The 13,508-nt window shown below is 35.8% G+C and overlaps 1 protein-coding gene across 6 annotated transcripts in view; it reads right to left on the bottom strand.

Annotated features, from left to right (window-relative positions):
* The window catches only part of ATP9B (ATPase phospholipid transporting 9B), a 158,519-nt gene that overhangs the window by 19,845 nt on the left and 125,166 nt on the right, over nucleotides 1-13,508 (bottom strand). For all 6 annotated transcript variants that reach the window (XM_086842951.1, XM_086842955.1, XM_086842971.1 and 3 more), the window contains 2 exons: nucleotides 10,174-10,286; nucleotides 5,716-5,964 (listed from right to left, as the gene is read on the bottom strand). In XM_086842951.1, coding sequence (XP_086699077.1) covers nucleotides 5,716-5,964; nucleotides 10,174-10,286 — 362 coding nt within the window. The remainder of the gene's footprint in view (nucleotides 1-5,715; nucleotides 5,965-10,173; nucleotides 10,287-13,508) is intronic.

Raw genomic sequence — 13,508 nt, 5'->3', positions numbered from 1 at the left:
GTTTCTTGAATCTAGATTAGGGACTTATTTGAATATTTTATGGATCTTCTCTGGCTTATAACTAAGCTCCCCTTCTACAGAAATCAGCTGCGTGGGAGACACAAGCATATAGGTGGCTAAATGTTCTTCCCATTACTGAGCCACAGGTATGCAGTGAACCCACTAACTGTGCAGTGTTCCTAGGGCAGGTAATGCACATGGAGACAGAGAGATTTGTGGTTGCTAACTTGCTAATTTTCTTCCTCCTCAGCAGCAACCCAAAGGGTAAAGATGGCCATCTACCTCTCATGGGACAATGTCAAAGATGCAACTTCCAAATTAGGAAAGAAAGGAGCAAATAATAGCATTGTGAAACAGAAATGCAACAGATCTGATGTGAGCTAGTGAGAAACACCTAATTTAGTCCTCTTATCCTAAGTCTTTCAGGTGCTTCCATTTACCACACGCCCACTCGAACTCTTGTTGATTCTGTCAGCAGTCTCCCCACTAGAGGCCACCCAAACCTCTGATCTTCTGCAGTTCACAGACCCAAATATCAAAGACTTAATTACCAGGGCACAGATTTCCACTCAAAGGCAAACTAACTTTTGAGTTATGAAAGAGATTTCATAAGGACACTTTCCCAAATCAAGCAGTAACTGCAACCCACACCATCACCAGGAGCAGTACCAGCTCAGGAGGTAGAAGCAGCTTCTCTGAGTAGGAGTGTGTTTCTAACTCAGTCACCTGAGGAACGAGTACGTTTCCAGAGGGACGTGGAGAGGTGAAACTTCAAAAGCACTACTGTTACAGACCATGGCTGTAGGTCCATGTTTTGGGGATGTAATCATCCCGTTTGTTTAGAAATGTTCATTTATGGAACCAAATCAAACCAAACAGCTTATGCATTAGGTTAGCTTATGCAGGTTTCCATCACAGGACATGCTCTGTGCACCATGTTTGGATCCTGTGGGGCTGTACAGCTCATTGCTAAGGCCACAGCCTCTAGCAGCCTGGCTATCATGCTTTCCTCTCCTTATGGCCTAGACTATCATTTCTGCTCCCTAGCAGAAATACTGAACTGCTCAAAATTTACAGTATTTGTTGCTCAAAACAGTTTATGAACAAATAACAGTCACTTTCAATGTACAATATTCTCTTCTGAGCTTACATTAGTTTAAGAAAAAGATCCACTGTCTTGTAGCTGCAGTTGGCAGTTCTCCACCTCATAGGGCAGTTCGGGAGTTCTACCACAGTTGTACTCACAGCTTTCCTGAAGCCCTGCTATGAGTCTTCACACTTTAGCCAAAGAACAACCTTCATAAATAATGTCTTCAATAGTTTTGGCATATATGAAGAAGCAATTTGTAGGATAAGAAAGGACTAGAGATGGAAATTTTGGAAGCTAGTCTTGCTGCTTAGAAGAATTCTCATGTAACCCACCTGTACTTCTTTCAGAGCATCTTCACTTCAGACAATAGGATCTACTTTCAAAATCAAACTGTTATATAACATATAGAGACACTGTAAGTATGTATTTTTAAGTTAAGGCTATTGCTTTGGAAACAGGAAAGAAGCAGTGAGATATCCTTTTCCCACTGCCTGAGTGTTTCCACCCATTTCCGTCAGGACTGTTCAACAACTCATATCTGTCTCCAATCAGTGCTGGTTTGTTTATATTTATAAACAGTGATTTTATAACTAACATTTGCAGTCCATCACTTTTCATAAAAAACCCTTCGTAATTAAAATAAAATTATTAATTTAAAAATACTGCTTGATCATGTGAAAAAACTACCAATCAATATTCAAGACAAGCTATGGAGTAGTTATTCTTTGTGGGTCTCGAAGGTCATGCAAGTGATGGTTTTATGCTACTGAGTGATTTGCTTTTCACAATACATTGACAAAACAACACAATTAGTCTTGCTTCAATAAGCACACACAATAAAATGAATTAAACAATACAACATGTCTCATACATTACAGCTTCACTTTTGTAAACACAAAAGCTGCTTCACTAAGGGCATATAATTTCCCTGTCTGTTTTTAAATGATTGGCTTTGTATCCTTGTAATTAATTTTAGCAACTCTGTTGTCTCTGGACAGAAACGTTGGAATTAAATAACTGACCACACTTTAAGGTAGTATTTAAATATTCAAGATCCTGGAATTAGAAATGCTTGAGACTGTAACTGTGCAGAACAAAGCATAACCAATAAATAGCTGGTTTATGAGAGCAAGCAGTCATTAAAAATCATGACTGATCAACCTTTTCTGACTAAGGGGAGCAAAGGTCTTCAAAGGCTCCTGTTCATAGCATGTCCTGAATTGCTTGGGTCTCTGACCTTTGAACTCTATCGCTTTGCCTACTTAGCTCATATCCTTTTATGATTGTTCATTACATTAAGGTAACTGGCTTTCTACAGATGAGCTGAACACACACCTATGATGACAGAGTCGAAGCTGGGTTTTGGTGCGGGATTTTTGGTTTTTTTTCCCCATCCAGTGGGTTCTCAGTGAATGTTTATTGTTTGCTATGCCACAGCTGTAGAGGACAAGTGACAGACAAATGAAACCTTCCACTCTTTCAGAGAAAATGAAATATTGATCACTTATCATAAGAAACAAAGAGCCTAGCATAAGTAGGGTTTGCATTATGAATACAAAATCAGTTACTTATCTCAGGTTACTCTAACAACGGATAAATACATCTTTTATGATGAATGTATCTACTTCTAAATGTGCATACTTTGTTATGGTTATATTATATCTGTATGTGGATGCACACATATACACACAGATGTGAGGAATTTCAAAAGAGTTCCTCAAGTCAATTAATTGTGTAGTGTAGTCAGCATATTACTGAGCTGTTTCTTATACCTTCTTACTTGGAAGAATGGTTTGTACTTACATATTGTTCTCTGCTCTTTACATCCTATGGTGTGATCATGCAATATTATATAATGCAACAGACAACTGTGCAAATAATATCTTGTTTCAAAAGACTGCAATCAAGTCAGATCTATAAACAAAATCTAAAGGAACAGGGTTGCAATGTTGAGAAAGTACAATGCATAAAACCAGTTAAGTCTATTAAATGATAATGTTGTTTATTAACCAAATATGTTGTGATAGGTCAGTGCTGAGGTTAAACAGAAAACATCAATTGAACCATTTCCCTAAATAAAGCTCCAGGGTGCAATATTCAAAGCACTTTATTCAATAAAAAATGCTTTTAAAATGGTACTTTGGTGATTGGGAAACATTGGCATCATCCGTCAACCTAACTGCAGGAAAGTTCAATAAGCTAAATAATGAACCATTTACATTATTTTCCTTAGGCTCCAGTGATTTGCAAACATTGCATCAATAGAAGTCTTAAAAAAATTATGATAAAGACCTGCTAGTCTTTCAACTCTTAGGCTTTTTCTCTGTCATGTCACAATTTTTATGCTGTTTATATGCTTTTTGTAGCTTCATCTTTTTATAAGACTCTATTTAACATCAGTTTCTCATTATATTACAGCATATTTGCTCAATATGATTATTTTACTAGTGTTTCAAGAATTATCTTTGAGAAACAAAAAGGAAATTTAACGCTGTTTTAGAAGGGAAACATTTCGTTTCACTGCCATATAGTTTTAATGTATGAGTTGAAACGATAAAAAAAAATCATTATTAAAAGGATATCTGTGCATTCTCTCCCTTGCAGCATGAACAGTTTCTTTGTTGTTCATTTCTTCTACCTCCTTTTCCACCCTGAGTCCCAGATTTATTATATTAGCACTTTATCAACTTTCATTTCCTTCCTTTCATCTTTCCAAGGTCAAATTCCCTACTGTCTTCCCAGGGCACCGCTTGTATAATTCTTGAGTCTTTCAGCAGCTTTCTTTAGTAAATATGGGAGGAGAATTGCTCTTCATGGTAGCATTTTCAGTTTTCAAACAACTGAACAAATATTCAAAAGCCCACAGGGAGAGACAAGTGAGCGAGAGAAAAAACTCACATAGTGTCTCTCAACTGCACATCTCTTCACCTGATTTAGTAATACCTTTGGCTATTTAAGCAGAATGTTTTCTTAATTTATAGTTATTATCATATCTTCATAGGCAGATCCTTGCTCATGCAGTCATTCATTACACTCAGTAGTACCTCACAGGCTCATTAAACTGAAACATTTAGTAAATGTGAATGCATGTGCCGATGAAAATTTGTACACGTGCATAATACAAGTCAAACATTATACAACTACATATCATAAACAAATGCCCTTTCAGGATTCTCAATTCATAATGTGGATCAGCACACACTGTATAACACCACATACAGTATCATGGATTATTGATTTTAGTCAAGGATCAGCATCTCAAATCCTGCCCAGAGTTTTATTTTCAAAACTGTTCTGACTGCCATATTTCAGTCGTGGAGAACCAGCCACTTCTTTGTATTCTACAATCCTTTGACACTATGAACAGTGCTTATGGCATCTGAAATGTATGTATTGTCTACTAATTTGTTACAACATGAAGACAGATTTAATTTTATTTCTTGCATTCCTAAAAACACTTGTTATAGATTTGTTACTTTTAGCAATTATAGCCTGCAGTTTGAACTGCTAAAGTTTTGTTAACATTACATATGGTGACATATTAGGCATGAAAACCAAATGTATTCATGAACAGTACACTATGTGGCAGGATGAAGTTTGTGAAAGAAACATTGTCTTGTATAAGATCAACTTGCACAACTAGAAAAATATTCAGGCTCTCAGGTACATAATCCCTTCTTCACATCTTACAACCACCTTTATTTATGACTAAGCTACTGTGGTTACAACAACAATACCTTCAGAAAAAGCTAGAAATTCTTTAAAAAAAAGGTTCTCCTCAACCTGCTCATTTTCAGATGCAAGCCAACCTCAAAAGTCTGTCTCTCTGTTTTATTATATCAACTACACACATTTTTATAAAGTGAACTCATTGCAGCTTCTTGAAACATGAGCTTTGTCTCTTTCTTCTAGTATCTTTATAGATTGAATTTTAGGCAATCAATTTAGGGACCAAAATAGGATTATTCAGAACAATAACTCAAATCCAATGGGATTTGTTTAAAATTTGGATTTCAATAGAAGTTGAATACATGCTTTTATTGAAATAGTGCTTTAAATTTGTGTTACACTTGATGCACTTTTGAAAGAACCCTAAAGATTATGAAGCTGGCTAGAGTTTGAAGCTCAAAAATTTTTCTACAGAAGCATTTGAGGTTCAATGGGTTTTTTTTTCTTGTATATTCCTTTTGTGGGAGTTTTTCTAGTTAGTTTTGTTTTTGTTAGTCTTGTTTGTTTGTTTTTTCCTGTTAAGAATCTATATGTTCCAGTATCTGGTAGCATCTATAACTAGTGTACCAGGTTGTCCGTCACTCAGTTTCATATTCTCTTTAACAGCATACTACAGATTAATGCTTTGAGAATAATAAACATTTATTTGCAATCCTCAATATAGTATTGACCCCAAAGCACTGACTTCACAGATCTTTAAATGAAATAACTGAAAACACTTCAGTACAACAAAGAACCAGCAGATCTTTCCTAAGTTATAGAAAAAATAAAAACAGATTACTATTAATTTTAAAGAAACCCCTGTTCAAAACACTTTTTTTTATGGCTCTTCTCTTTTTAACTTAGTTTACCCCATTCTTTAGGAGATGCAAATATTTTCAGCCTTGCATACCAACCTCATCAGGGCTGGAAGCCTGGTAAGTTCGATTTTCATCGCTGAAGTCCTGATCCACCTCTGCATATTCTGTCTCTGCAGACACACCAGCCCGGGATTCATACACGGGGGTCACATTGTGGCAGAGTGCAATGGCCTTCACCGCTTCGTGTATCCGACTGCTGACGCTCTTTCGGACTTTGGGCGCAGACGATTGAGGTTTCCTGGATGGTGTTGAGCTCGTACTGTTCCCACTGTTCTGAGAGTGGGCCTTTAAGACCCAACACAATGAATAGTAAACAAAAGTTCAAAAATGGAGACAAAACATGAATACTTATCCATCTATATCTGACTGCTCCCTGCACAGAGGGTGATAAATATGAAGGCCAATAACCATCTATTTATTTTTATATAACTTACTGTTAACTCATTCAGCTTGTGATTCATAAAAAGCCTCATCTACTTTTATGAAGAAATTATACATATGTGGGCTCATAACCTTGCATTTGTAGTCAAATTTCAATTACAGAGCCTGAAGAAAATTGAAAAATGTGAAGCGCAATCAAGTATGTTGGAAAGGGGCTGCATAGGCTGATCAGATTCTGCAGAAACCCCTGCTACCTCACTTCAGATTTTACATTTTTCAATGTTCTGTCACAATAGTCCTTTCATACCTATTGCATTAAATTAATTATTTTTTCTTTTCCTTTTTTTTAAAAAAATATTTAAATCAGCCACCAACTGGATATGAGCTCAGAAACATTGAGACAAAATTTTAAAATTTGCTGTTTTGCTGGTTCTTCTTCACCTGTGTCATTAAACTAAAAAGTAACCCCGTGTTTTTTAAATCTTCACCTAAATCTCTGTTTTTAAAAGATCACCACATTTGTGGTGATCAGAAGAGATCAGAAGAGAAGAGGAAAAAAAAAAGTAGCATCATTTTAAAGTATAAATATTAGGAGCCATTAAAATACAAATATTGCTGATTTAATTTATAACTTGCACAATTTCTGTATTATTTGTGAACTAATGCAGTTTCATACTTTTGCTGCCACTGAAATGTTTTTGTCCTTACAAGAATGCAATAATCTAATAAAATAATTATGCAAAATAACAGTTTGACGCATATTTGAAGATCATATGACTGTTGCATAACCATCAAACTAGCACTGTTTTAAGTTATCCTTCAGAAATGCTCAAGCACATGACAGAACTAATCTTCCTCAGGAAAGCACTATGTGTTTATAAATAGTTAAAATAAATTGGGTTTTTTTAGGGAGGGGTCATTGGTTTTTTGTTGGTTGGGCTTTGTTTTTTTGTTTAAAAGTCAGCACATTAAATATATCAGCAGTACCACCACAGGCTCTTCCATTCACTCCAATGTAACTCAGAAAACCTTTTCAGAATCCACGCTTTTTTCCTCCTGACTGCAATCTGCTGAACCGTGAACATTCTGCCCATCAAATTACAGTGTTGTCTAATAAAGGGTTTAACTTTCTGCTCATCTGGCACTGCTTTTCAACTACTGCTTTAAACCTCTGCATTTGCATTCTGCTAACGCTGATGCCATTACAGTCACAAATAAATTAAGCTGATTTACTCCTTCTGAATTATGTTATGTTTATTGATGCTTGTATAATTTAATTTCACACAAATTCCATTAAAGATTATGCCCTCTATCACAAAATGCTTCCAGTGGGGAAATATAATCAGGTTATAATAGATTTGTGTGTTACATTAAGATGACAATAGTCTAGTAGGTCCACTGTAATAATAAAACAGAACACAAACAAGGGATAAAATCAATGTCACACAAGAACCACTGCCTATCTAACCGGCGGCTTCTATTATCATAGATTAAATAAAAAACCTCACCATACTTTTTCAGATTGTAACAATTGTTTAGTAGTTGTTTGGTTTGTTACTGAGACTCCATCATTGCTCTGTTTTAACAAGTTGCTACTAACACAAGTGTAATTAAAGCATTATTTAAACACAGAGTAGTGTTATATAAAGTTGAAAAAAAGGACATTTCCAAGAAGGTTCTTTTCATCATCTACTAATAGCAATCCTACATTTTGGAAACCTTTTTCCCACAACTGAGAAGAAAAGCTTCCCTCACATTTCTTATTTTAAGTATCTTACAGTAACTAAAAACTTGTAATCATGGTAACCACTCAATAAATTTTACAGTAATTAGTAAAAGCTTTATGTAATAAGAATTCCAGGAATTGTGCAATTCTTTTCAGGTAGCATACTGAACTGCAAAATATAAAACTAGTATTTGTGAGCATGCCTCCCCTAGAACACTGTTGCTTAGCTGCCAAACTCACTCAGACCAAGGTGTGTCAGCTCAAGACTGTCAGTTAATATCATTTATTGCTACAGTTGTTACTGTCAATACCCAAATGACACATTATAAGAAAGCCAGGTTTGGGTGATTTTTATAAGCTTAGTAACAGTTAATTTCAGTAACACATTCTGAAACAGATTTGGACAGCTGATCTTTAGGTGAAAGAGCTCCCATTTCCAAGGCAAGGTTATTGTATCTCAGTTACTATTCATGGCTACACCTAATAAAAATTAAGCTGAAATAAATTTATCCAAGGAAAAGAATTCAAGAAAGGGATTTAATTGTATAGACAGAAAATAATTAAGAATTTAACTTGTAAACTTAAAACTTACAGATTTCATCATTGTCTTCCCTCCTTTCTTTCCTCCCAAAAGCTACAAAGTATTAACTGGGTCCAGTGTAGTGTTAAAGTTTTAGCTTTATTTTAAGAAAATAAGAAGGGAGCCATAGTTTACAACACAGCTAGATATTCCAATCAATTGTTGATGCTAAAATCCTTTTACAAGAGAAAATGAGGACACAGACAAGGTCAGTCTACAAACTTAACTGGATGTCCTAGGGCAACTATGATGCTTGTATCCCCAGCTGTCTGTTCTCTTTGTGCTGGATATTAAGTTCTGCACATTTAAGACTGGTTCCAAGTCCCAAAAGCAGGGAAGAGAAGTGTGCAGTTTGTTTTTAGAAACTGCACCTTCTCCCCTGCACTCTCTCTCCTGGACTGTGTTGTCTGCAGAAGGGACAGTGGGACAGAGCTCTCCTTTGCTTTTAGTTAGTTTATAGCTAGCTGAGGCAGAGAAGTCCCCCAGACCGTGGCTTTTCTTTTTCTTGGAACTGATCAGCCTGCCCTGGACTGAAAATCCAGAACAACACCGGGATCTCACACCTGTCACCCACCAGGGCCCAGGACATGGTGTTTTCCAGTGCAGGAGGGACTGAGAGACACTCAGTGAGCCAAGAAACACCCACAGAGGACTCTGAACTAAAGAAGGACTTTCTGAATTTGCCATCTCTTCAAAACAGCAAGAGATAGCATTGTTTAATATTATAAATTTTTTCATACTTGTGAATACTTGTTAAATAAACAGTTTTTTCCACTTTTCTCTGAGGAAATCTTTCCTGAATGGATGAGAGTGGGACAGGCCATTTGAATCTGTTTTCCAGAGGGACCCCATTTGGAAGTTTCCTCCCAAATTTGCCCTAAACCAGGACACTGGGGCAAGGCAGTCATGTTTGTGTATCCAAGTTAATTATGGGGAAAAAAATGATATAAATTTATATTATTATACTGTATAAAACATGGAAATACTAGTTAACTTTTAATTTGTTTTCTGTCAATGTTCTTATTTTTTGTTTCGAAGAATAGAAATAAAAGATAAAGTTCATCCTAATCTCAGAGGAGAATCAGGTGTTTAGGAAGGTTTGCAGCAAACACCCAAATAGTTTACATACATGAGAAATGCAAGTAATGCTTGCAGAATCCCACAGCTGACCCACACAGAGACAAGAAGTCACAATCCTCCTGTACACTTCCCAGACCAAGCTCTCTTATACATCACAGGAACACTGTTCTCAAGCAATATGGACTTTTCCATTTTCTCACACTTTCTCCCTGCCAGTTCTATGATGTTTGAAATCATCTTAATTTTTTAAAAAAGAATTTTTAAATATACCTGTGTAAGTTTTATTTTGACAACTACTATTATACCATTTGATTATACCAATTAATATGGCTTTTCAATATCTATTCTTGATGAGTATCTTCAAAGATATAATTACTGTTCATGTTGTTCTGGACACCTCCTTGTAATTTGTAGTCTCAGTAATGAATAGCTTACTCCTAGATGATTTGTCAGGAGAAAGACTGCACTGCACAGAGAGGTTAACACAGATTTCTGCTAGTGAAGAACAGAAAAGTAAATCTCTTTAAGTGAGTATTATGAGGAACTTTGGAATCAGGAGAGAACTATGTACTCTCCCTTATTTTTCCCTTCCATATTTCTTAAGAGATACCTACACATGACAACTTACATAGCATTTCAGATCCTAGACATAATCATTAACAACAATGCTTCCATGCTGTTAAACACCTCCCCCCCCCATATGAAATGTAAATGATTAATAAAATACCTGTGAATAAGAGTTTATAATATGACTCTGTATTTCATCCATTGTGTCTGTTCCATAGGAAACAGTACCTAGGTGGAGGCGCTTAAATATCATCTCATTCTGTGTAAGCGTTCCTGTAATAAAGGAGAAATATATCACAAAGCAGTGAAAAATACTCAGAGATGGCCACAAACACCTCCTCTCCCCTCCCCCCGCAAAAAAAAAATCTTTCCTTTGGAAAGAAGGAATGAACCATGAGTTAGCATCAATTTAGTTAAATTAAAGGAACATTTGTGGAGAAAGATTGGGGTTAGTCATTCTGGAAGAAATCACTGGTTCCACCTGCAAGCTGATTTTGCCAATAACTAAATGTGCAAACTTAGAGACAAAACCTTATCTTTATATACAAAAAACTGAATTTGCAGAATGTGGATGGAACTGACTCTCAAAAGCCAGCGCAAGACCTTGCACTATGTATCAGAAAATCTAAAGAAAAAGACCTCTAGATGAAACTCCAAAAATTCAGACAAGTTTTCCACACTTCATGTACCAAGGGAGATACTCTGGCAATTGGGCATACCCAGTGTCAGTGTTACCTAGATTAAGTCATAAAGACCTAACTTCACTTGCAAATCTGGCAGATTCAGCCTCCAAGCAGAATAAGGCAGAATGAACAAAATCAGTGTTTTCTGTGCTCACTTCACATTTGTAAGAAACTACAGGGTGTCAGTCAGGCTGACACTGCATCCACCTCTGCCAGTCACATCCTCTGGTTTGGAAAATCTCTAATTGAGGGGTGGGTCTTCAGCTTTGCCTGATGGGGTATGTGAGGCAGAAAGGGGCCACTACTGCCTAGCTTTACATGGTCAGCTCACAAAAGATTCTTTTGATTATGGCCCTTCCTAAAATTTTTTTCTTGTGGCTACTCAGGCAGAGCAAGTATAAAAATAGTATAAAGCTATTCCTATTTGTGTCATTGAAATGCATAAGTGTGATCATAAAAAATAAACCCAACATGGTACCAGAGAAGACATTCTTGAAACTTCTACACTGTTTTAAAAATGGAGTATAAGAAGGTTATCTGGAAATAAATACTGCGGAATAAAATATTTCATATTAATTTTATTTACCTTAACTATTTTTATTTCTTGTCTTTATTCCAGTATGCCAACATACATGCTAAGCAACAAGAGAAGAAAAGACTAAAAGCATGACATATGCTATAATTATCTGCAAAGCAACACTGTCTGACCAGCCAGCATCTAGTTTATGCACTTATCAGGACTAGAACTATCAGAGATCTTCAAAGATTCACTAGGACTGTAAAGTCTCATGTCTTTCCCAGTTGCATTTGAGATGTCTACCACTCCCACTTCCTGGTGATACCTGTACAATGACACTTTATTGTTGTACCACTGCACTAGCAAACCCTGTCTTTCTGTTTTACCAGTCAATACAAGATGTTCATTCCAAATTCCTGCTTTACTATTAAAAAACTACACTTTCCATTTGCTTTTCCTTACATGTTGTTAAAGATTTTTCTTCCTATAGTCATGTTATTTGAATTTTTAAAAACAATTAAAATAAGGTTCATGTGAAAGGCATACATTCTCTACAAAATATGCATAACAGTATTAAAAATTTACATGAGAAGCTGAACATTCCCAAGGCTGGAAAACAGCCCAGGAAGACAAAGTTCCAGATCTCTATAATCAGCAAATTGGAAATTTTTTGTTACTTTTATACATGGGAAAATGAAATTATTTTGTTTTACAGTAATTACATAAACCCACTTTTTCTACTTTTAGAAGCTGCATTTTTATTGAGACCTTTTATTAAATTTCATTACATTTTTTGCTTTAATTCGAGGCTAGAAAAATTCAATCTCCAGTTTGCACATGAGAATTATGAAAATTTCTACCAATAAATATGAGAAACTAAAATCTCCATTTCTAAAAGAAAGCAAAACCAAAACCCACACACTATGCAAAATTATTCAGTGCAAAAAACTTCCAAGCCAATCTTTATCACCTTCCTAACTTTCCAGGCGTGCTAATACCTACTCACTGCCCTTGGCTTTGCCAAGTCTTTGAATTAAAAAAGGTCTCTCTAGGAGTTGTGAAACTAAATGCTAGTCAAAAGGTGAGACAGCAGGCAACTGTCAAACCTGCTTCCCACTATTTCTGTAATTGCTGCTTGGGAAAACTAAGCAGGAAACAAAATTAGCCCTATGATTATTATATGGAAAGATTATTTCTTCTGACACCATTAAATCTGTCCAACTCCATATCATGCTTGGTGAGGGAAGGTTAGATGGCTGGAAAATTTGTGTGTTCCACCCCCTCTTTCTCAGCAAGCAGAGAAGAAAAGCTTCTGCACAGAAAAGTATGGATTTTCCTATCCTGCAATCAACAGAAGCCAGGGAAGAAGGTTTAGGAAACACAGGTGAGGAAAAAGAATCAACAAAGACATGGAAATAAACATGCTGGAAATCCTGATTCAATACTTGCATCTTATACATGTCTTATACAATCCTTTTTATCAGCTATGTTAATAGGAAATATCTATGAGAAATAACTAAAACAAAGAAAAGAAACAACAATTCCAGTTTGCTCATGCTTACCAAGACTAGTGAAAATCTTTCAAGAACTGCCATAATAAACCTGATGTGTTGTTAGACAAACAGGGGTAGCTGAAATATCTAAAAATACTCCCAAAAATTCTGAAGAAAACCCACCTTAAAAAATTACACCTTTTTTCAGCCATCCACATGGAAATAAAGTTTCATCATGTCAGCAAGTTAAGAAATTACTTTTAAATTCTTCTAACAATGACAAGCTGAGATGGGACAGAAACATTCCCAACAACTTGTTCCTTAGATTACATGGTGCCAACCAATTAACGTCGTAATTTTAGCAGCAGTTCTGTCTTAAATTTTAGTGTTTTAGTAGAAGACTAAATACTCCATGACAGAACAACACATCTTGTATTTTATGCCCCCAGATGCAAACCCTTCAAAAATCTAGAGGCAGATTTTCAAATATAGCCCACCTTTTGAACAAGAAAAACAACAGAAAACTGAGCTCTTTTAGTCTGCTCAAGGTGGTAAATACTATAGAACAGTCAAGGAACTTTCTATTTTTAATAACATTTTTTAAAGACTTAGTCATCAATCCCACACTTTCAGGACATTGCTAATATGAAGGTATTAGATTTTAAAAAGTTTATTTTAGAAAAGATTCCAGAAGGCACATTAGTCAACATATCATCCACTACTATTACACATTCTTCAACTTAGCTCTGGAATGCAGGTACCACACAAGGAAAATAGCCTGACAAATAAGTTAGCATAGAAT

The sequence above is a fragment of the Cyanistes caeruleus genome, chromosome 1 (assembly GCF_971803275.1).
Source record: "Cyanistes caeruleus chromosome 1, bCyaCae1.hap1.1, whole genome shotgun sequence".
In the NCBI taxonomy this organism is placed as follows: Eukaryota; Metazoa; Chordata; class Aves; order Passeriformes; family Paridae; genus Cyanistes; species Cyanistes caeruleus.
This window is presented reverse-complemented; position numbering and strand designations above follow the sequence as displayed.